Below are 23,050 nucleotides of genomic sequence, written 5' to 3' on the forward strand. Positions count from 1 at the left end.
ATGAAATTAATCAACAGTAGGCTTAGAACAGATAAAAGGAAGTATTTCTTCACCCAAAGAGTAATTAACACATGAAATTCACTGCTGCAGGAAGTGGCGGTTACAAGCATAAAACAGCTTCAAGTTGGGATTGGGTAAACATATGGAGCTAAGTCCATCAGTGGCTATTAGCCACAAGGTATAGATGGAACATTATGTCTGGAGCAGTGATGCTCTGTATTCTTGATGCTTGGGGGGTAGCAATGGAAGGGCTATTGGAATTCTGGTCCCATTGGTGGACCTCCTGATGGTTACTGGGTTTGGGGCACTGTGTGACACAGTGTGGTGTACTAAATGGGTCATTGGCCTAATCCAACATGGCTTCTCTTATGTTCTTAACTTATAGTGTAACTTTGTGCTTCTATATTATGCCTAGGTCCTGGTCATTTTTTACTAAGGTCATGCCTTATGTCTCATTTTAATCTGATCAGTGGCTTTCATGATTGAAGATAGCAGATGACTTAAAACCCACATTCCATGAAAGTGAGGCCATTTTGCTGAAGAATATAAACTTTACCAATAACCCCACCTCTCTTTATTTTATCAATATCTATTACGTAGTCAACTTATTCTGGTATTGTGAGACCGTTAGCAACCATGCTTTTATCCATGCTATGGGATTATGTGTGTTGAGCTGGGGAATGAAATAGCTGCTGGGGAAATGCAAGTAGTGAGGCTGTTAAGTTGTGTATTGGTGGAAAGGCAGAGTTAAATTCTAAGTGCAAGTGTGTCTACCGAGGGCAAAAGGGCAATAATAGATAGAGGCAATATGCAGAGCCAGATGAAACTAGGTCCACAATTTTCATTAACGAATATCCAAACAGTTTGGCATCTAGAGAGCCATCTTCATGCTGGATAAGAAATAGATATAGATCTTTCCCAGTCACCAGATCAGTTCAGGTGTCAACTACTCTTTTCCAGAATCTCTGCCTGATGCCCAATTTTTAAAAAATAATTGTAACAAATAGCTGCAAGAAGACTAGAACTGGAGATGATCAGATTTCTCTCTGTCCCTCTCTGCTCCTAGGGGTTCAATCTGGTAACCTTTTGTTCCTCCAGTAAATTTAGAGGTGGAACTAGGAACGGATAGAGAACAGCTCTCGCTATCCCCTACTCTCCATCTACCTTTAAAAAAAAACATTTTTCCCCAGTAGCATCCACTAGTGTGAACATGGAAAGAAAAATTGGGAGGTGACATTATTGCATATTTAAGCTATTGTATGATTCTGGGATTGGGGCATGTCCATCACTTTTCTAAGCTTCCCCAGTGTTGTGCTTTGTCCTGACCAAAACAGAGAGACTTTCAGATGCTGCATGTGTCATCCACTTTGGTCACACTTCTCCCCATCCACCCACCAGCTTAGAGAAGTATCTTTCAATTATTATCTGTCCCTTCATAGCACAGACATAACCATGCTAGCTGTCCTCAGTAAACAAACAAAGCCCTTAAGCTTTTTCCATTTTTTGCCTATTAAATGTTTTCAAACTAGTTGGCATGATTCTCTGCATCTCTGTTGCCTCCTACTCACTGTTCCTTCCTTGCTGTGTGTTTGTCATTTGGAATCTTCCTCTTGAAATCTCAGTTGCAGCCTGAGGTAGGTTGATTCTTTAAATATGATTTCCAGGTCAAAGATTTTTGGGAAGCGACATGCCGATCATATGATATCTGTGATTCTAATGTCTATAGGTCTGTGTGTAACACAAGAGTGATTGGTTTTTTGTTTCTGTTTTAAGAAACAATTGAGGGTGGTTTTTTAAAAAATTCATTATGCTGCAACTATTAAAAGAACTGTCCTTGGCAAGGGAGAAAGTCCCCAGAAGAATTTCATGCAAATTGTGCCAGCCTCAGTCATTTCAGTAGCTTCTAAAGGCTACAATAGGTTCCAAAGGCATAAGAGTATTGGGACAAGACTGTACTGGCAGGAGGAGGACTTGTGAGGCCAAATGCCCTTAGAGTTACAGCTGTGGTATTGCTTGGGCAAGAGAAACTTCCAGCCTGCCATAACCTGTCCTAGTGCAACTCTGTGAGTTATCAGATTGCTACTTTTATGTGCTTAGAAATAGATTATAAAACTAGTATAGAGAAAAGCTAGGAAAAAACTTAGTAATATATTGTATGACATTTGTCTGAAATTCTCATATCAATGATGTCAGTGCAACTGGTACACCTCAGTTAGTCACTGCTCTTTGCTATAGTTCCTACAAACACTGTGGTGCATACTATTGAAGGTAAGAGGTTTTTAAATCATGATTAAGCTTTCACGGTACAACCTTAGCTCTGTATCTCTAGTTCTACTCTCCGAATGCACTATTTTAGCATATGTGTTTTATATAGATATTTTTAATTCTGTTCAGATATTTATACCTCCCTTTTCTCCCTGATGGAGTCTCCAGAATGGCTTCCCCTCCTCCAATTCTGTCCTCATAACAATAACCCTGTAAGGTAGATTTGGCTGAAAGAGAGTGACCAGCCTGAGGACCAGCCACACGTGGTTTGCCTGTACAGTCCAACTTGACAAGTTGCGTTTTCAGAACAGTTGCAGCTTTAGTCTAGGTGTCTGATGCACACAGAAATTCCACATTTATTGGGATTCCGATACTGAGCTTTCATCCTGGTGTTCTGAGAAAAAATGTTACAATGTTTGATTTAGAATGATCCTACTCTTCCACATTTTTGCCAGATGAAACACAGCACATTATTTTAAAAAGCATGGAAAGGCATCTAAAATGTGCTAGATAAGCAAAGAATACCCCATGTTCCTTGGTAGTGTGCCTAAATACTGGTCGTTTGTTCGCCCTCTCTCTCTCTTCCAAAGTGGCAAAAAGTCAGTCGCTTTTCCTGAACAATGGGGCCCATTATATGGAGTCCTGCTATGCTTGAGAAAGCCTGGCTCAGCCCTTGGCACCGCTCCTTGGGCCAGGAATCACAAAGGGGTCTGTACTGTGTGTGTAAGTGGGGGGAAGAGAATGATGCAACTATGCAATGGGCTGCCATAACAATGGCGGGACATCTCAGGCGCCACTGTTTTAAAAGAATCCTCTGTGGGATTCAAAATATGTGGTAGAACTCTTAACGTTGCCATAGAGCAAAAGCACTTGAGATAGAAGTAAAGGCCTTGGAGAGAGAGGTGTGTGAGGAAAGGGTAAAGACAGAGTTCTCTCTGCCTTAGAGCCAACAGAATGCATTTGCAGGGACAGCTACCATAGTACTTCATCAGATTTTCACATTGCCCTAATGGAAAATCCACGTTGGAGGGCTATGACTTACACAAGTACCAGCTCTTTTTTTTCTCTGACAGAGGAAGAATGGGCTCCCCATACTGGCAGCAACCATAGTGCTGCATTCTCTGTCCCTGTTTCGGAAAGCTCCATGGTGGCTGTGGGTGTTTGTGTTCTCTCTGCTGAAAGGGGAAAAAACCAAGTTCATATGTCGCAGTAATGGCAAATTGGGGGAGAGTGGGAAGAGGCGAGGTGGCTGCTACTTTAGTCTTTTATTTTGTTTCATTAGCTGAACCACTTTCTTTTATTTAATTTTACTTTTTTATTTTATTTATGGGATTTCTATCCCACCCATCCTGCCAAAGCAGGCTCAGAGTGGGTTAAAACACAACCAAATACAATATATCAGTAAAACATAAGACTATAAAGGATAAAAATTTCTCAGCATAAAGCAGTGTACAAAACAATATAGGACTACAACAGTGGTGATAGCTCCTTAGTCTGCTTATCAATATACGGGATCTAATTCAGTTTAATTTACATCATTCATGAGCAGTTAAAAGGCAAGTCTGGGCTAATTTTGGCAGGAGGGGCCAATCTATCAATGTCCGTGGCCTTAGCTAAAAGCCCAGTGGAAGAGCTCCATCTTACAGGCCCTGCAGAACTGTAGTAGGTTCTGCAGAGCCATGATCTCTACAGGGAGCTCATTTCACCAGGTCGGGGCCAGAGCCAAGAAGGCACTGGCCCTTGTAGAGGCCAAACTGACTTCTTTAGGGCCAGGGGCTGCCAGCGGACCTTGATCAGCTGATCTTAAGGCCCTTTGTGGGACATATGGGGAGAGGCAGTCCCACAGGTATGTTGTCCTTGGCTGTTAAGGGCCTTAAAGGTTAGGACCAAAACCTTGAACCTGATTCGGAACTCTATTGGCAGCCAATGCAGTTCACAGAGGACCAGCTGAATATGTGCCCATAAAGGCATCATAGACAGTAAGTGCACGCTGCATTCAGCACCAGCTGTAACTTCCAAGTCAGGTGCAAGGGTAGGCCTGCATAGAGCAAATTGCAATTGTCTAATCTGCCAACCCTGCTGAAGATGGGGAAAGGCCGATTTGGCAGCTGTTGCGACCTGGACCTCCATAGACAAGATGGCATCCAGCATCACATCCAGGCTCTGGACCTTGGACGCAGGCATCAAGGGTACACTATCCAAGGCCTGGAGCTGGATTTCCCCTCCCAAGTCCCTGCGACTCAGGTACAGGACCACCATCTTCGATGGATTTAGCTTCAGCCAACTCTGCCTCAACCAACCAGCCATGGCCCCAGTGCCCGGTCCAAGATGTCTGGGCTGAGTCCATCCATCCATTAACAGATACAGGGGGTGTCATCCATATACTGGTGGGACCCATCTTCTAGGGAATGTGTACATGTCAGCACCTCTCCAGGGTTCTTGATCATAGGGACAGTGAACTAAAGCATGTTCATTTAAGGGTGGCACTGTGGGTCAGTGGTTGAGCATCTGCTTGACATTCAGATGGTCCCAGGTTCAATCCGTGCCATCTCCAATTAAGAGGACCATGTGGGAGGTGAAAGACCTCTGCCTGAGACCCTAGACTAGAGAATCACTGCCTCTCTGAGTAGACAATACAGATCTTGATGGACTAAGGGTCTGAATCAATTCAAGGCAGCTTCATATGTTCATGTGTTCACTTGTATGTGTGTAGAAGCTTCATACACCTTCAAGTAAAGATGCACAAACAAGGAACGCAGCTTGCTGTCACAGTGCAGCTTTCACTTCTCTGTTTATTAAGTGTGTTCAGTCACCCAAGCATGTTGTGTCAAAGGGGCAACCGTGGGAAGAAAAACTGGAGTCAGAAACAATAACAAAATCCAACAATAAGCTATGAGCAGTGACAACCAAATGTCACTCTAGGCTAAAGTAACTTGTAACTTAGACTGTCACCCAAGTATGCCCTTTTATTATGTCGCTGAATTTCAGCAGTGTACTGAAGCACACATTGTCTGGAAGTATAATGAATTAGCTGGTAAATACATGCTGACAAGAAAAACACCTTTGCAAATTTCTTGCAGCTGTTCTAATATACAGGCTCTTCACTTGCTGAAGAGAAGTAGTTGGCAATAAGGTAAGGGCCTTGCCAATACTTATTGAAACTGTAAAAAACAATGGGCTCAAAGGCTGTCCTACTTCACTGTAAAGGAAAAGTTAAACTAAATCAAAAGATGTTCTTCTCCTACAAGACGGTTTTTTAAAAAAATTATCTGTTGGTTTGCTTGTTTAATTAAATTTGTCTGTCTGTCTGTCTGTCTGTCTGTCTGTCTATCTATTGTGTCCTGACAGATCATCAATGCTGAGCCCAAATCCCTGCACCTAGAAACTCAAAATTCAGGGAGTGCATTCCTTCCATGACATCAATGCCCACTAAGAAGGGATTTTTAGAAATTCAACCCCTAAGTGGGTAAAAAGGGGTAAAATGTGTAACAGAGACTGTTAGATCCAGTTTCAATTGATCATTTGGGGCCCTAGGGCCTAGGGAGAGTCCTAATAGCAAGGGGAGGAGCTTCATTTTGCAGACCGTGCAAACTGTATTAGGTCCCGCAGGGCCCTGATCTCCAATGGAAGTTCATTCTACGAAGCAGGGGTCAGGGCTGAAAAGGCCCTCGGCCTAGTTGAGACAAGTCAGATGTCCTGGGGCCAGGGACCACCAGAAGTAGTTGGACCCCTGATCACAGAGACCTATGGAGCTGCCGTGGGGTAGGCTTCCCAATCCCCAGGTCCCAGCGGGGGATCCCCTGGTTTTACAGGCTTCCCCCCTCCCCCAGCCAGCTGGCCGGCGGGGGAAGCTCCACCCCATAGCTATTATGCACCTCCAGAAATGATTCCCATAGGGAATGATGAGGAATTGATCCACGGGTGTCAGGGGCTTTGGGGGGGCTGTCTTTTGAGGTAGAGGCGCCAAATTTTGAGTATAGCATCTAATGCCTCTCCCCAAAATACCTCCCAAGTTTCAAAAAGATTGGACCAGGAGGTCCAATTCTATGAGCCCCAAAAGAAGGTGCCCCTATCCTTCATTATTTTCTATGGAAGGAAGGCATTCTAAAAGGTGTGCTGTCCCTTTAAATGTGATGGCCAGAACTCCCTTGGAGTTCAATTATGCTTGTCACACCCTTGTTCCTGGCTCCGCCCCAGTGTCTCCTGGCTCCACCCCCAAAGTCCCCAGATATTTCTTGAATTGGACTTGGCAACCCTACCGTGGGGAGAGGAAGTCCTGAAGCTATGTCAGCCCCTGGCCAGATTGGGCTTTAAAGTAAACACCAGCACCTTGAACCTGATGTGGTACTCAATAGGCACCCACAGCAGTTTTTTGCACAGGATGGGTCATTGTCCACGTAGATGACAATGTCAACATCTGCTGTGCTCTGCGCCAGCTGAAGCTTTTGGAGCAGTATCAAAGGTAGCCCCATGTAGAGAGAGTTATAATAATGCAGCCTGGAAGTGACCATTGCATGGACCATTGCATAGCCAGGTGACAGGGGGTGAGATACAGGATTAGCCACCTTTCTTGTTTACAGAGTGGCTTATCAAGGTTGGGTTGGAATTTGTAGTCTTGTCAGCAGAAGCTGAAAAGCTTATAACCCTTTTGCAAGTTCTTGTGCAAGTCTCTGCAGCGCAGTACTGCCATTTTATTTTCATTCTTTTTTCCCTCCTCCTCTAATAGGGATTAATTAGATGAGAATAGGACTTTTTGATAGAAATATGGTACCCTTCAGCAACAATGGCCTGGTTCTTATCAAATGTGGCACAAGACCCATCCGGCAAAATGGGAAGCTAGCTAAGATGATGGGGATGACCCAGTTTTTCAGGCAGTTTGATATTACTTTCAGTCCACTTGTACTGGCTAGATGCACATTTATTCTAGGGCAGATACAAGGAAGGAATAGTTAGAATGGAGGAAGGGGAAATCTTATATATTTAGAAAATTTGTATGCTACCTCTCTAGAACAGGAATGCACTTAAGGCAGTTCTCAACTAAAACAACAACAATAAAACAAAGCAAGCCAATGAAAACATATGAATAAAAACATGTCTGCTCAGGGCATAAAAACGAACAGAGCAGTCTAAAGTGATATCAATAAAGTGGTTCTCAGGCTTGGAGCAGAGTTGCAGACCATCATATAGCTAAATTTATTTATACTATTAGTTAAAAGCCTGAGTAAAGAGAAAAGGGGTTTTTTTCTCTGCTGCCTGCCAGGCGAGCCTCAAGTGGGCATTCCAAAAGTGTGAGGCGCCTCCACTGAAAAAGCATCACCTCTGCAGGTCAGAGCACAGAGAAGAGGTTCATGATAGACAGGCTAGTCGATATGGGAAGAGGCAGCCCTTCAATAAAAATACTAAGTATTTTAATAAAAATCTACTATGTTTTTAGTTAAAGGAATATCCCTTAACACCATTGATTTTTTTTAATTGAGCTTTTTGAAGGCTATTGTGACCCTTGACTCGTTATTGTAGTTGAATCACCTGCCTCTGCGATAGCTACTGCTAATGTAAAGCTGACTCAGGAGCAGGGAGTGTACTCCACCTGACTAGAAGTTACTTAGGTGGAGATAAATAAATTGGGAGATTAGAAGCAGCAGGAAATGGAAAGAAAACAGGGGGAGCTCTCACCCTTCTGGTAGTAGGGATGCCAGCCACCCACTGTGGGCAGGGAATCTTCTGCCCCCAGCTGCCATTCCCCCACAGTCAGCTGACCAGTGGTGGAGGGAGAATGGCCAGAAAAATGGGGACAGATGGAATCTGTGTCCTGATGCAGCACCACCACTTCTGATACACGTCAGAAGTGATTTCAGTATGTCACTGGGAAGGCTCTGGAATTTGGGCGAAACTCTGTGGTAAAAAATGGAGTTTAAGTGAACTGGCAGCCCTATCTGACAACCATTATGAAATATCAAAGAGAAATATATACTAAGGAGATCTCATCTCTGCTTTCTCAAATGTGAGGTGTGAATGAGAAAGAAAAATGAAATGGGAAATATTATCTGTTCTTCCTTACCCCGTGAAGAACTTTCAGGTATCTACTGAGATTGCTGAAGCCCCCTTTCTTATGGTGGCACATCTCCCAGAAATAGAGCTACCAGCCCTGGTGAATACTGAGTGGCATAAATCTGTTATATTATTTTTGTAGCAATTGTGCTGATTTCAGTTGCTGACATTTGCCTTTTAAAGTCCTCCACAGCCAGGGGCCTGTGTTCCATAGAGACCACTTCTCCCCGTATGATCCTTTATGCTATTTGCATTCAGAATGTTGAGTGCCATTGCACTAAGGACGGCATTTGCAAGAAGCAGGGTGTTTACTGCAATGGCACCAAGTGTGTTGAATGAACTCCCTGGTGAGTGTCACGGCTGTCTGTCCCTCTCCATTTTATATTGGTTTGCATGGGTCTTGTTTTAATACATTCTGAGGAAAACTCCTAGTATTTTAAGAGAAGCGGGTTATAAATGTTAGCAGTAGATGAACTGCTTGTTCTGTTTTCCAGTTACATAAAGTATTAGTTGACTATTTCCAGTGTTCAGAGCATCAAACAATATTTAAAATTAACACATTAAGAGAACTATAAAGCAAAGCCTGTAAAGAACTGCCGTGACCTGCATGGCCTAGGCTAGTCCAGTCTCATCAGATCTTGGAAGCTAAACATGGTTAGCCTTGGTTAGTATTTAAATGGCGGATCACCAAGGAGGAATACCAGGGTCACTACACAGAGGTTGCCATAAGTCAGCTGTGACTTGATAGCACTTTGCGTGCACACCCACACACATAAATAATAATAATTAAAAACAATAATTATAAAAAAACAACATGAACTAGTCCAACTATCTGCCAATATAGTTTTAACTTCTTGTGGTCCTTAGGCAAAACAGCCAGAGACAAGTTCTTCCTTGGGTCTACAGGCAAGTCATGCTGATTCCTAAGAAAACTGTTTGTCTCTGTTATTGTTCTAACCTCTTGGCAATGAGGACATACAAAGGGGGAGATACCTGACTGGAGCTGCTGTAGTGAGAGCAGTTGGCATGTCACTGATTGGATAAGCTCAAACTTTTCATTGTCTATTAAAAGATGGACACCAACATCTTACAGCAGCAGGGTTTTCTAGTTCTCTGAAAGGGTACACCCATGTAAAGCACAGTATAGTTGTCCAGCCCGGATTTTTCCAGAAGTATGTTTACAGGAAGAGGAAGAACCTACACAGTTAATGTAAAAGATTAAAAAGCAATTGTAGCTACAGCTGTAGCCTGATTCTCAGAAAGCAAGGCAATATCCAGAAGCACTCCATGGCTCTTGGTGTAGGCTTTCTAATAAGTCTTTCTAACCAGGTGGTGGTTTGAAATAACAGTATGATTTGTTTTCTATGTGTTCTTCCTTATTCACCAATATTGAATATGTCAATAAACAGCCTCATGTGCTTTTTCAATTGATATGTATCTTTTATCTCCCTGGAGAAGTTTCCTTGTTTTCTTTTGAGAGGCTTTTAAAAGTAACATTGGTTATAATTTGTGTGGAATCCCACTGAGCAGAAACATATTTGAAAATTGACATTTCCTGCCAGTTCTCTTTGGGTGTGAATCAGAAATAGCTCCACTGAATTCCACAAAGCTGTTTAGAGTCCAACCAGTTATGATTTCAAAAAGAAATTATTAAAATAAATACAGAGAATAAGTATGTGTCATTCAGTACATTAATGGCAGGAAATGTAGTCTAGTAGAATGGGTGGGGTTGAGCTAGGTATCTCCTGGGATTTTGTCATGGATTGGCTTGTTGGCTTTATTCATTGTTTTTAAATCTGTATTTTAATCTGAAGGTCTGTAGTACAGAAAAGCGGCATATAAGTGCAGTAAATAAATAGGTACAAATCCAGATTCACCCATGAAGCTCATTTAGTTGGATCCAGACTAAATTGGCAGTTTCCATTTGCCCCCCATTCCTGCTGCAGAATCTCCTCATGTCATTCCTCAGGCTCCCTTAGCCTTTCAGGAAGATCAGTGAGCTGAAGTGAAAGGGGGAGGGAGAAAAGTTCCACTCTGCCATTGGAACATTTACTCTGGATCCAACCCATAGGGTGAATTTGTGCCAATCACTGTCTCTCATTGTTACCTTCTTCATAAACATAAACATGAATATAAAGAAGGGGAAGAAAGCATGTTGTATATTGGTTTGAAAGTCTGTTGGAGGAAGGGTGAGATCAAAATATAGTAAATACTGTGTTGGATCCAAGGTAGGATTGCTAGCCTTCAGGTGGAGTAAGCAGAAAAGACATCTCACTGGGAACAAAATAGGTAGTGACATGTAGTATACTTAAAGGTACAGGATAATCAGTTACAAAGATATTGAAAACATATATAATAGATCTCTAACAAATCACTTTCTAAACCTATATGTAGGGGCAGTAAAGTCTTCCAAAAGGGGTTCCTCAGGTGTATAAAAATATGTAAAAGTCCATCAATTTCACCAACTCCCAGCAGACTGAAAAGTGCTTGTATAATATTCTCCATGGTCTCTGCTGTCGAACAGCTGTTTTGACAAATGGAATGGAGTCTTTATCAAGGGCCTATTTCTTTTTTCTTCAGTCCCCCAAAAACTTCTTGTTGCTAGCCAGAACCTTTTTGTAGAAAAAGCCCAGCAGGAGTTCATTTGCATATTGGGCCACACCCCTGGCATCCCCATTGTTTCACACAGGACTTTTGTAGAAAAAGCCCAGCAGGAGCTCATTAGTGTATTAGGCCCACACCCCTCTCACCAAACCCATCGGAACTGTGCTTCTGTGCATTCCTGCTTTAAAAAAACCTTGTTGCTAGCAAATAATGTGTGGTTTTGCCATTCTCTATCATTAACATCATTTAGCTTTAATAAAATGCTAAATTAGAAGTTGAGGGCAGCACTGTTTGTTTAGACAGTCAGAGGTGAAATGCTTCCCTAGAGACAAGCTGACACAGGCTGTGTACAATTTCAACAGTGTGCTACATTGTGGTATCACTCAGCAGCATCTTATTTGGGATAAAGCTTATCCCAGAAGTGTTTTGCTTTTTGTGAATTGGGGGGGGGAGGGGAATCCTTTGTATCCTTAATATAGAGGTACACTGAGAAATAATTAAGAACTTGAGTTGCTGTCACAATCTGTTGCTGTTGGGAGTGAGCAGTGCAGTGGCCAAGTTTGCGGATGACACTAAATTGTTCAGGGTGGTGAGAACCAGAGAGGATTGTGAGGAACTCCAAAGGGATCTGTTGAGGCTGGGTGAGTGGGCGTCAACGTGGCAGATGCGGTTCAATGTGGCCAAGTGCAAAGTAATGCACATTAGGGCCAAGAATCCCAGCTACAAATACAAGTTGATGGGGTGTGAACTGGCAGAGACTGACCAAGAGAGAGATCTTGGGGTCATGGTAGATAACTCACTGAAAATGTCAAGACAGTGTGCGTCTGCAATAAAAAAGGCCAACGCCATGCTGGGAATTATTAGGAAGGGAATTGAAAACAAATCAGCCAGTATCATAATGCCCCTGTATAAATCGATGGTGCGGTCTCATTTGGAGTACTGTGTGCAGTTCTGGTCGCCGCACCTCAAAAAGGATATTATAGCATTGGAGAAAGTCCAGAGAAGGGCAACTAGAATGATTAAAGGGCTGGAGCACTTTCCCTATGAAGAAAGGTTGAAACGCTTGGGACTCTTTAGCTTGGAGAAACGTCGACTGCGGGGTGACATGATAGAGGTTTACAAGATAATGCATGGGATGGAGAAAGTAGAGAAAGAAGTACTTTTCTCCCTTTCTCACAATACAAGAACTCGTGGGCATTCGATGAAATTGCTGAGCAGAAAGGTTAAAACGGATAAAAGGAAGTACTTCTTCACCCAAAGGGTGATTAACATGTGGAATTCACTGCCACAGGAGGTGGTGGCGGCCACAAGTATAGCCACCTTCAAGAGGGGTTTAGATAAAAATATGGAGCACAGGTCCATTAGCGGCTATTAGCCACAGTGTATGTGTGTATATAAAATTTTTTGCCACTGTGTGACACAGAGTGTTGGACTTGATGGGCTGTTGGCCTGATCCAACATGGCTTCTCTTATGTTCTTATGTTCTTATCCATGAGAAAAAAGCAAGACCAATTCCTCACTACCAGTTGCTCTGCCCCTGAACTTCTGCTTTCCGCAGCTCAAGTGATCAGTTCCCCACCAGCTGCTGCGCAGGTGCATTTTGATCCACAGCTCCCTCCAATTTCCCTTGTGGCTTCCTGCTCTTGTTTTTTAGACTTCCGGAAGCCATGAGAAAAATTGGAGGGAGCCGTGGATCAAAATGAGCTTGTGCAGCAACTGGTGGGGAATTGATTGCTTGAGCTGAGGAAATCAGAGGTCCAGGGGCAAAGCAACTGCTAGTGCAGAATCGGTCCAAGACTCCAGTAGCACATGAAGGACTAGCAAAATTTGTGGCAGGGTATGAGCTTTCATGAGTCACTGCTCTCTAGATACCTTCAGTATCTGAAGAAGTGAGCAGTGACTCACAAAAGCTCATATCCCGGCATATGTTTTGTTAGTCTTTAAGGTGCTGCTGGACTCCTGTTTTTTTTCTGCTGCAGACTAACACAGCTACTCACAATCCATGGGAGGAGATGAGCCTATATTGCCTGCACAGATTATTTTAAAAGACAAATATTGCGGTTTTTTCTCAGATATAAAAGCTATGCAAACAAGTAGATGTGGATTTTCTACGGTCAGACCTATAACTATGGGGGGGGGCCTTGCCCCCGACTTCTGGCTGGGACCCCCTGACTATTCAGTGCTGCCACTTGAGTGCTGTGGCCGGCCTCTGGCATGATCGCGGGCCTTTCAATAGCATGGGATGGTCAGCAGCTGCTCCTGGGCGCCCTCCCACATGATTTAAATCACCTGGGAGGGAGGGGGCGACCCCCACTGTCTTCGCTCTTGCCTCCACAGCCCCTCAGGAGGAGGCTGTGATGGCAGGGGGCTGCTTAAAATGCACAGAAGGGGTGGCAGGAGCAGCTGCACCTCCCACGGGGGGTGGGGAAGGAAGCTGGTAAATGCCCTCCCAACTTTTGCTCATGCCCCCTGACATGGGAAATCCTAGCTATGGGACTGTCTATGGTACTGAACTTGCCTTGCATCCCAGTATTTCTCAGTTTTATTAGTTTTCCAGAAACATAGGGGAAAGAGGAATAGAGAGTTAAGAATACAAATAGCAGTACCAATATAACCTAGTCTGCATGAAAATACATCCTTAGAATCCAATATTATTACAATGTTACTGTTTGCTTTACACTGTATCATCAAAACCTAAGTAAAATGTTCTAGAGATTGTAAGTCTTCATTTAAATTAACTGTTTAAGCTTACATTTTTAGTATATATGATATTATAATATGCAGTACAGGAGATAGAGATAAAAGTTCACACCAAGAAGTCTTAAGTATCTAACCACACATATAATTTCGCCCAATATTTTCTTGCTTCTTCCTTAGACTTCCCAGTAAGCAACTGGGATAAGTAGTCCATCTCAGCCATTTCTAATATTTTCCCCATCAAGTCCGATCTCGTGGGGATTTTTTGAAGTTTCCATTTCTGTGCCAAAAGGATTCTAACTGCTGTATTAATATGAGTTAATAAATGTCTCATCTCTTTTGCATAGTCACTGGGATATATATTCAATAAAAAATAGTTCTGGTTTAAATTGAATCTGTGTCTTCAGAATTTTCTGTAATAGTTCATGCACCATCTTCTGATAATCTTTCACCACTTCACAGGTCCACCACATATGATAAAACGACCCTATGTGTTTAGTACATTTCCAACACTTATTAGACACATTAGAGTACATTTTAGAAAGTTTTTATGGAGTTACATACCACCTATAAAACATTTTGTACAGGTTTTCCTTAAAGGTTACAGACTTAGTTAGTTTAATATTAAATTTCCATAGCATCTCCCATTCTTCTAACATGATATTATGCCCCACATTCTTAGCCCATTGGACCATACAATCTTTTACAATCTCATCTTGCATTTTCATCTGTAGTAGATATGAGTATAGTTTAGAAATTAGCTTTTCTTGAGGGCCCAAAAAGATTTTATCAAATGTTCCATATTAAAGTCTGTTGTCTTGTCTTTGGCATATCTGGATTCTGCTTGTGTTCTCAACCAACAACTCATTTCATCCCAGTATTTCTCGTTGAGATACTAACATCCACGACTCCCACCCCCAAAAAACCCCTCCAAAGGCCATCTTTTAATATTCTGCTAATATTCAGAACACTGGGAGGGGGGGCAAGGAGGGGGGGCCATCTGCTAATATTCAGAACACTTGCTAACCTATATAAATCACAAAGAAAGGAATACTACTGCATGGTATCCCATGATGATAATGTATCACAGCAACCAGTGATCTTCAAATAACCCAATTTGGTGGATTTAATTTATCTCTAATAACAGCATTATTTTTTTTCCTTGTGTAATATCAGTTTTGAATGCATCTTTAAAGTCAGTAAAGGATATAGCATTTCAACACTTTTAAAAGTGGATTTTAGTTCTTCATTGACCCTTCCCATGATTAATGTCAATAAACTGATTTGGCGAAACTGTTAAATTTCTTCACCATATGATTTTTTTCCCGTTGCTGTGTTCATTACTTTGGATAGTGCTATCTATTCCCATACTTCTAAGAGAGAACTCAGAAGTGTTTTTCTGCAGAATCACATAACTGGAACTGTCCCATTTTTTGCCCATGATCTTATCAGAAAAAAAATCAGGGGATTCCTCCTTGCCCCCCCTCCCAGATATTATATAAATTTCATGTTTTGTTTTGTTTTTTAAATCCATGGCTTAGATCCTAACCTAAACTGTTTGTGCCATGTCTTTGTCCATTGCAGAGGTGCTCCTTGGTTGTGCAGCACTTTTTCTGGTGCTGGGTTCTTTTTGTCTCGCTGTAAAACACTATCCTCATGTGAATGGAAGCTCCTTGCAAAGGAGAACTTGTCTTGCATTGGAGGACTGCTTCTGTAATTTGTTAAAATATCCAGCTCTTGGAAGCATACTTGAGGCCCAATCACACTTGGGTTTTGGGGTTTTTTTGTGCCCAGTAAAATATGCACATGCCACCATCAATTGGGATTGGCACACATGTATGAGTGTGAGACTTGGGGCCTCTTCCTTGTTGTGTATTGGCAAGGAAACCTATTTTTAAAGGTCTATGCAGATGTTTAAAAAATGGATATTAACATCATTTATTTGGCTGTCTATTTTATTTATTACATTTTTAATCCTGCCTTCTCCTGTGGAGCTCAGAGTGGGATGTATGATCATTTCCTGTCTTCCTTTTTTATTCTCCAAACAACCCTGTGAGACAGAGCCACAGCAGCTGGTTCAAGGTTAGGGTGTTTCATGGCTGCCTAGGGATTTGAATCTAGGCAGGTAGGCCTCTTTAGCTAGCACAGGGTTGGATCCAGACTAAATTTTCCAGTGCAGAATGAAAGTTTCCTGTCTCCCACACACTGAAGCTCACTGATCTCCACGCCGTACTGCTTTGGGGAATAGGGGACCCCAAGGAGTGACTTGAAGAGGTCAGCATTGAGAAGGGGGATTGTTGGAAATTGCAGGTTTAGTCTGGATCCATTCTACTATCTTGAAGTGTACCCAATCTTAAAAATTGGTCTCTAGAAAACAGGTAGGGAAACCTGAGTTCCTGTTGTAAATAAGTGATTTCTATTAGCTGTTTACCAGTAAGCTACTAGTAACAAGAGGCAGCAATTTCCTAATACTGTCATTAATGATTCTGCCATTCTTGCCACGGGAAAGAACATCAACAAGGAGAGTGTTCATTTGCACAGTATTACTACTGTATGTTATTTCCCCTCAGAGAAAACAATAACATAAGAATTACTGAGATTGGTTGTTGTGCTCCATGACCTTTGACTTTTGTCTGTCCGTAATTCAGTGCCACTTTGAAGCTCATCAAGAAGAAGGGATGGTGATTTCCCATATGGCTGTGGCAGGAGTTGGAATCTGGATTGCCTTCACATCAGGATCAACACTTCGCCTTTTCCACACAGAAACCCTTAAGCACCTCCAAGATGTGAATGTTGCTACTCTTGTTCACAATATGTTACCAGGTACAGATAATGCTTATTTAATGGCATCCATACTTCCTTTAGTAATAATTAGTTATATGAACATGACTCCTAAACTGGGAAATTTTCTGATCACAGTAATAGTTATAGATATTTGTCACAATTTCAGCCTAAGTTGAGGTCTCAAATAGGCTGTTGCTGGAACAGTTTTGCAATAGGAGTTTTCACAATCATTCCCCCCCCCAAAAAAAAATTACAAACAGAAATTTATGAACAATGTGGGTGGAGGGACAAGAATTCCAGAAAATCTGTGTTATATATTCAGATTCCAGAAAATCTGTGTTAAGAAAACTGTGTTATATACTCAGAAGTGATTTTTTGTGGAGAAAATAAAAAGTAGAAAATTTCTGGATGACATCTTGGATAGTTTTAATTGCAGTGTAAATGTGCATGTGCATACACAAACACAAAATTAGTGTTGGCATTTAAAAATGGAACACAGTCTTTTACTAATATGCACTAAAACTAGGACTGTGTTGTCCAAGACTGTTAGTGACATTTTGTGACTACAATTATTATATTTTAGTTCTCCTAGTGGAGCAAAAAAGAGTTTCCCACTGACTGGCAATGCCAGGTTCTTTGCCTGAATTGCAGTTGCCTCATAATACAGGTATAGCCCTGATGCCTGTCTTTCCTTTGTAATCCTGTTCAAGTTCTCCATTTCATACCAGTGCAAAGTTAAAACTTTGTCTTTTCTTTGCAGTGGGTAGCCTGGAAAAAATGGAGTGTATCCAATCATCCTCCAAGTAGCCTTCCACCAACTTAAGTGGCTTTTCCACAAATAGTAGGGTATAAATATTTTAATAGATCAATACATTAAAAAAGAACATAAGAAGAGCCCTGCTAGATCAAACCAATAGTCCATCCAGCATTCTGTCTCATGCAGTTGTCAACCAGTTCCTCTGGACAGACAACAAGGGGGCATAGAGGCTGAGGCCTTCCCCTGATGTTATCTCCTGGCTCTGGGATTCAGAAGATTTAGTGCCCCTGAAGTTAGGGGCACTCTTCAGTCATCATGGCAAATAGCCATTGATAGACTTGTCCTCTGTGAATCTATCTAATCCCCTTTTATTCCTGTGGCCATTGCTACATCCTTTAGCAGTGAATTCCACATTCTCTTTGTCAGCTCACTCTACCTCATGCATCATTTTATAAACCCCTATCATGTTCCTCCTTAGTTGTCTCTTTTCTAAACTGAAAAGCCCCAGACCCTTCAGCCTTTCCTCATAGGAAAGGTGCTCCAACCTCCTAATCATCTTGGTCACCTTCCTCTGTACTTTTTCCATCTCTGCAGTGTTGTTTTTGAAATACAGTGACCAGAGCTGTAAATAAACTTTTCTCAGTGGATGGTAGGTTAACTATATATCCACCACAATTACCTGTTTTCTCCCCAGCACTTCCCTAATTGTTTTGTTTTATTAATTGCTGACAAATATATAGAAGCACTCCTATTAATTGCCAGCTCTTCTGACTAGGAATATTTCCACAGTTTTCAAAATGTGAACTGATTTAAACAAAACAATGTGTTTCGTTCTTCTGCAACCCTCTTCCAACCTCTTAGTCTTTCTTTGACACATAAATCAGGCAATGTGTGTTTCAGTGGATTCTTCATTCATTCAGTCATCCTCATGCAAAAGAAATCTATGTTTTGTTCTGTGAGATGTGAACTTTTTGTACAGTAGTTAGCAGTGAATATATCTACGTGCTTATTAGAGGTGGGAAAAACTAACTGGAAAATATTTAGTCTCAGTAGTCATTGCCATGGAAATAAGGTGATCTAAAACCGTATTTTTTCTGTTGAAGAGCTTGTGTTAGTCATTGGTATATGTTCTGATGTTATACATCCATCTTCTCTGATATCATTCCCATCCCATTTCAGCGGCTTCTGTTTTATTTGGAGAATTCTGTTTTGTTCTTATTTTTTAAATTGCTACAGGAAAAAAGTTACATTTAACATTTTAACCATTTTGGTTGCATTGTCTGCTATAATTCTTATAACTTTGAAATAACTAAAATCCATTTGCCATTAAAGAATAAGGAAGCCAGAGTTTTGTGTGGTGATCAAAAACTGAAGAGAGTTGATGGGAAAAAAATCAGAAAAATACTGATCAGTATTTGGTATGCTTGGAAAAGACCCAAAGGGAAGAATTTAGCATGATAGATGAACAAACAAGTCCCGTAGCAAAAGAAGTACACTGAAGTGAGTATTGCTCTGTTGGGGAACCTGCAGGAACTTCATTTTGTACTAAACATTTTAGTTGCCAATCTGAAAAAAGGACTGCAGGGATTGAAATACATCCAAGGCTTTGAAGAAGTTGTTTTGATGCAGGGGAGAGACCTGCTATCAAGATAATTCAGTCTTGAAGTGCTTTGAATCAAATTGCAACAATAAAGAGATGCTGTAATCCCAGATTGCCTAGCTGCCTGGAGACTTGTTTTAGTATTCTTTTTACTTAGGCTTCTTAGATCAGAAATAATTCTCCTGCAATTAATAGGTTTATTCATTAATAACTGGAACAACTTGTTCCTCTCCAGCCTTCTGAACTAAAAAGGTTCAGCTAGAATGGCAGTTCTTAAAACTTTGTATTACAGACTATTCTTCAAGTTCATTTGTGGGTCGCTTCCTCTTCTTAAATTATAGCAGTCAAAATGCAGCTGTTTGAAAAGCTTCTAAATTAAAACTCAGTCCCTTGTATACCCCAGTATCCCTGTGCTGAACACAGAGGGGAACTGTTGCTAGGTAGCAGGTAGGCATGGCTAGATTTAGATATCTGTAGTCAAGAGATACCACTGTACTCAGTACTGATCTGACACAGTGTGCGTGCAACTCTGGTTGCTGCCCTCACAACAAGGATTCTCTCTGTTTTGCTTTGAGTGCAGGAGCATGACGATTAGCAACAGTTTCTACAAAGGAGCTTTCTGTGCATTTCCCTCTGTCAGCCCCTCGTGACTTCCAGTTTCCCTGCTACATCACTGAGAGGGTTTTTCCTCACTGTTAAAAAAACAACTGGTGATTTAAAAATACGCTAATACGCCATAGAATACAACAGCAAACAGCAGCATCGGAACGACTGGTGCGACTAGAAAGAAAGAAATCCAACTTACACCGAAACAACGGTGGCTTTCTGTCGCAGGTGAAGCGGGCCGAGAGCTGGGCGTTGCACTGGCCGAGCCGGGCCGTTGCAGGCCGGCGCGGAGACGAGACGCGGCCACGGGCTGGAGTGTCGACCAAGCCGGGTCGGGCAGACGCAGAGCCGGGGCGCTGTGTTGGCCGGGCCGTGCGGACCAGCGCGGGGATAGGGCGCGGTCGCGAGCTGGAGCCGTGGAGCGACCCAGGAATGCACGGTGTTGCGGGCTGGAGTGCATGGAACAGCCGATGAGAGCGAGAGGCACCGTGCATGGCGGCGAAAAGCGAACAATAGTAACAACAGTAACAACAACAAAGACGAGACTCAGCTCAACTGGCCCTCCCAATCAGAGCCAACGGAAACTGTGGGGACAACGCGACGGTGAACGTAACCGGGGTGTGAATGAAGCCGATTGCCAGACACCCGCAACTAGGCGGCCCTGTGCGGGGCGAGTGTTGAACGGAGAACTGGCTAGCCGAGCGCAGGGGACCAGTCTACACCCCGAAACAGCGGCAGCGGCGCTGGAACCCCCCTTATTGAGCCAGTCCACTAAGGCTCAATCCGGGCTACTGGGGGGACACAGTAGGAACGTTAGCTCTCCTGGGCCCCCTAGCTGTTGGAGATTATCGGACCCGGGACAACAGATAGACTGTGTCAATAGAAACCCAGTCGGAAGCCGAAGAGAATAAAAAGCACTAGCGCTTTAAGAACTGTTAGATCACTACTTAAACAAATAGTTCTGCCCACCAACCCTCACGGAAAAATTGCACTGCCGGTAAACTAAGAGATTAGATTATTAACTAGTTAATTAATTATTGATTTATAAATTGTTGGCTGATTGATTGATGTATATTTATTATTATTACTGGCAGATTAATTGGAATGGTTTAAACGGGGAGGGGATATATATATTTATCTTTTTTATTAATGTGCCACAGAGGAAAATGTTTAGCCAATTAAATTATGGAGATAAAGTGGGGAGAGGTTTAATTTAATTAACTATAGATGAATTATTAAAGACCAGGCGATTGGAATTGTGGAGTAGAGGAGCGTGAGGGTGGTGAAGCTTTGGATAAGACAGCTAGGTAGCAAGCTAACTGACACTAGTGAAGGATTGGATATGGAGCAGATGTCTGGCCTAGGGATCCCAGTGCTCATGGGAAGGGGGAGGTATGACGGTGGGAGCAGACAGAACCATGTGGGAAGAAGGCGGAGACAAAACAGTGCTCGACCCTCTTCCGGTCTGCGTCCCATCCCGAGGGTGGCAGGTAGCGGGGCCAAGAGGGAAAGCCAGTCTCCGTCATTGGTGTTATGTAATGCCAGGTCCATAAATAACAAGACCTCAATCCTTAGGGACTACCTGCTCAAGCAGGATATGGACCTGGCTTGCGTGACCGAGACCTGGGTGCGGGATGGGGAGACGGTGGCTCTCTCCCAGATGGCGCCCCCGGGCTACTCGGTCTTTCACCAATCACGGACCACTGGCCGGGGGGGAGGGGTGGCGCTACTCATACGGGAGGGTTACTCCTTTAGGGCTCTCCCGGCCCCAACGATTGATGGCTTGGAATGTGCCGGTCTAGCGTGGGACGTGGGGGAGGGGTTGGCGATCTGGCTGGTGTACCGTCCGCCTAACGCACCGGCCAGCGCCTTACCAGCCCTGATGGAGGCGGCGGCGGGCTGGGCGTTGGAGTTCCCAAGGCTTATGGTCTTGGGTGACTTTAACGTCCATGCAGACGACGCGGCCTCCAATCAGGCGCTGGACCTAGTGTCTTCCATGGCGACACTGGGACTCTCCCAATTTGTTACCACTCCCACGCATCAGGCCAGACACATGTTAGACTTGATCTTTGCGTCCGGGATTCTGGTGGACGGTATCGCAGTAGAAGCGGTGCCATGGTCGGACCACCTAGCCCTTAAGGCCCGTGTGGGTGCGCCCCCTCGACCCTGTACGGGCGGCGAGCCTATTTTGGCTCGCCCGCGGAGTCAGATGGACCCTGAGCGGTTCCAGAGGGCTCTGCGGGACCCCTGGCCCCCTAGCAATTCCCTCAATGACCTAGTGGATACCTGGCATGACAGGTTGTCCAGGGCCATCGACGAAATTGCACCCCGGCGTCCTCTGCGCCCCCGAAGTAGGCTGGCTCCTTGGTATACCTCGGAGCTACGCAAACTGAAACAGGGACTCAGACGACTAGAGAGGCGGTGGCGGCATACTCGTGACGAAGCGACGAGAACATCCTACAGAACGTTTATGAAGTCTTATGAGATGGCAGTCAAAGCTGCAAAGAAGGAATACTTTGCGGCTAGGATTGCGTCTGCAAATTCGCGCCCAGCACAATTATTTAAGATAATTGAGAATCTGACCACTCTGCCCCAGGGCAGACCAAACATGAAAGAATTGGAAATAGGCTGTGAGGCTTTTGCGAAATTTTTTGCAGATAAAATCTCGTCACTCCGCCAGGACTTTCCTGCCACATTGACTGCAGCAGACGAACCCGGGGCTCCGTGCCTGTCTTCTGGTGTTATCTTGGATCACTTCGACGCGCTTAGTCTTGGGGAAGTCGACGAAGTCCTCTCAACTGTACGCCCTACAACTTGCGACCTTGACCCATGCCCTTCCTGGCTAATTAAATCCTGCCAGAGGGAGCTTAGATATCCTATACGGGATATCATAAATAGATCCCTCTTGGAAGGGCAATTTCCAACATCTTTGAAAGAGGCCATGGTCCGCCCTCTCCTAAAAAAGAGTACAGCAGACCCGGCCGAATTGGCAAATTACCGGCCGGTCTCGAACCTACCATTCTTAGGTAAGGTTATAGAGAGGGCAGTGGCGTTACAGCTGCAGAGTTTTTTGGATGACACTTCCGCCTTAGACCCTCACCAGTCCGGCTTCCGTCCGGGTTATGGGACGGAGACAGTGCTGGTCGCCTTGGTGGATGACCTCCAGCGGCATCTGGATCGAGGCGGCGTGGCGGTGCTGATATTGTTGGATCTGTCGGCCGCATTTGATACGGTTGATCATCAGTTACTGGCCCGCCGCCTCGCCGACACGGGGATTGGGGGATTGACCTTACAGTGGCTTTCCTCCTTCCTCGAAGGACGGGGACAAAGGGTGGCCATTGGGGGGGAACGGTCCCGGAGGCACCCACTAGTATGTGGGGTCCCACAAGGGGCAGTTCTCTCCCCGATGTTATTTAACATCTATATGCGCCCCCTTGCCCAGATTGCCCGGAGGTTTGGACTTGGGTGCCATCAATATGCTGATGACACCCAACTCTATCTGCTAATGGATGGCCGGCCTGGCTCCGTCCCAGAAAGCCTGGACCTAGCATTGCAAGCCGTGGCAGGCTGGCTCAGACTGAGTGGGCTGAAGTTGAATCCAACGAAGACAGAGGTCCTGTGCTTGGGTCGCGGTGCCTTGGGAGGGAAATCCCCTTGCCAGTCCTTGACGGTGTGCAGCTTAAAGCGGC

The 23,050-nt window shown here is 43.7% G+C and overlaps 1 protein-coding gene across 1 annotated transcript in view; it reads left to right on the top strand.

Moving 5' to 3' along the window:
* ARHGEF10 (Rho guanine nucleotide exchange factor 10) overlaps positions 1–23,050 on the top strand; it is a 138,500-nt gene that overhangs the window by 100,361 nt on the left and 15,089 nt on the right. The window contains exon 27 of the mRNA XM_060234889.1: positions 16,263–16,437. Coding sequence (XP_060090872.1) covers positions 16,263–16,437 — 175 coding nt within the window. The remainder of the gene's footprint in view (positions 1–16,262; positions 16,438–23,050) is intronic.

The sequence above is a fragment of the Heteronotia binoei genome, chromosome 1 (genome assembly GCF_032191835.1).
Source record: "Heteronotia binoei isolate CCM8104 ecotype False Entrance Well chromosome 1, APGP_CSIRO_Hbin_v1, whole genome shotgun sequence".
Taxonomy (NCBI): Eukaryota; Metazoa; Chordata; class Lepidosauria; order Squamata; family Gekkonidae; genus Heteronotia; species Heteronotia binoei.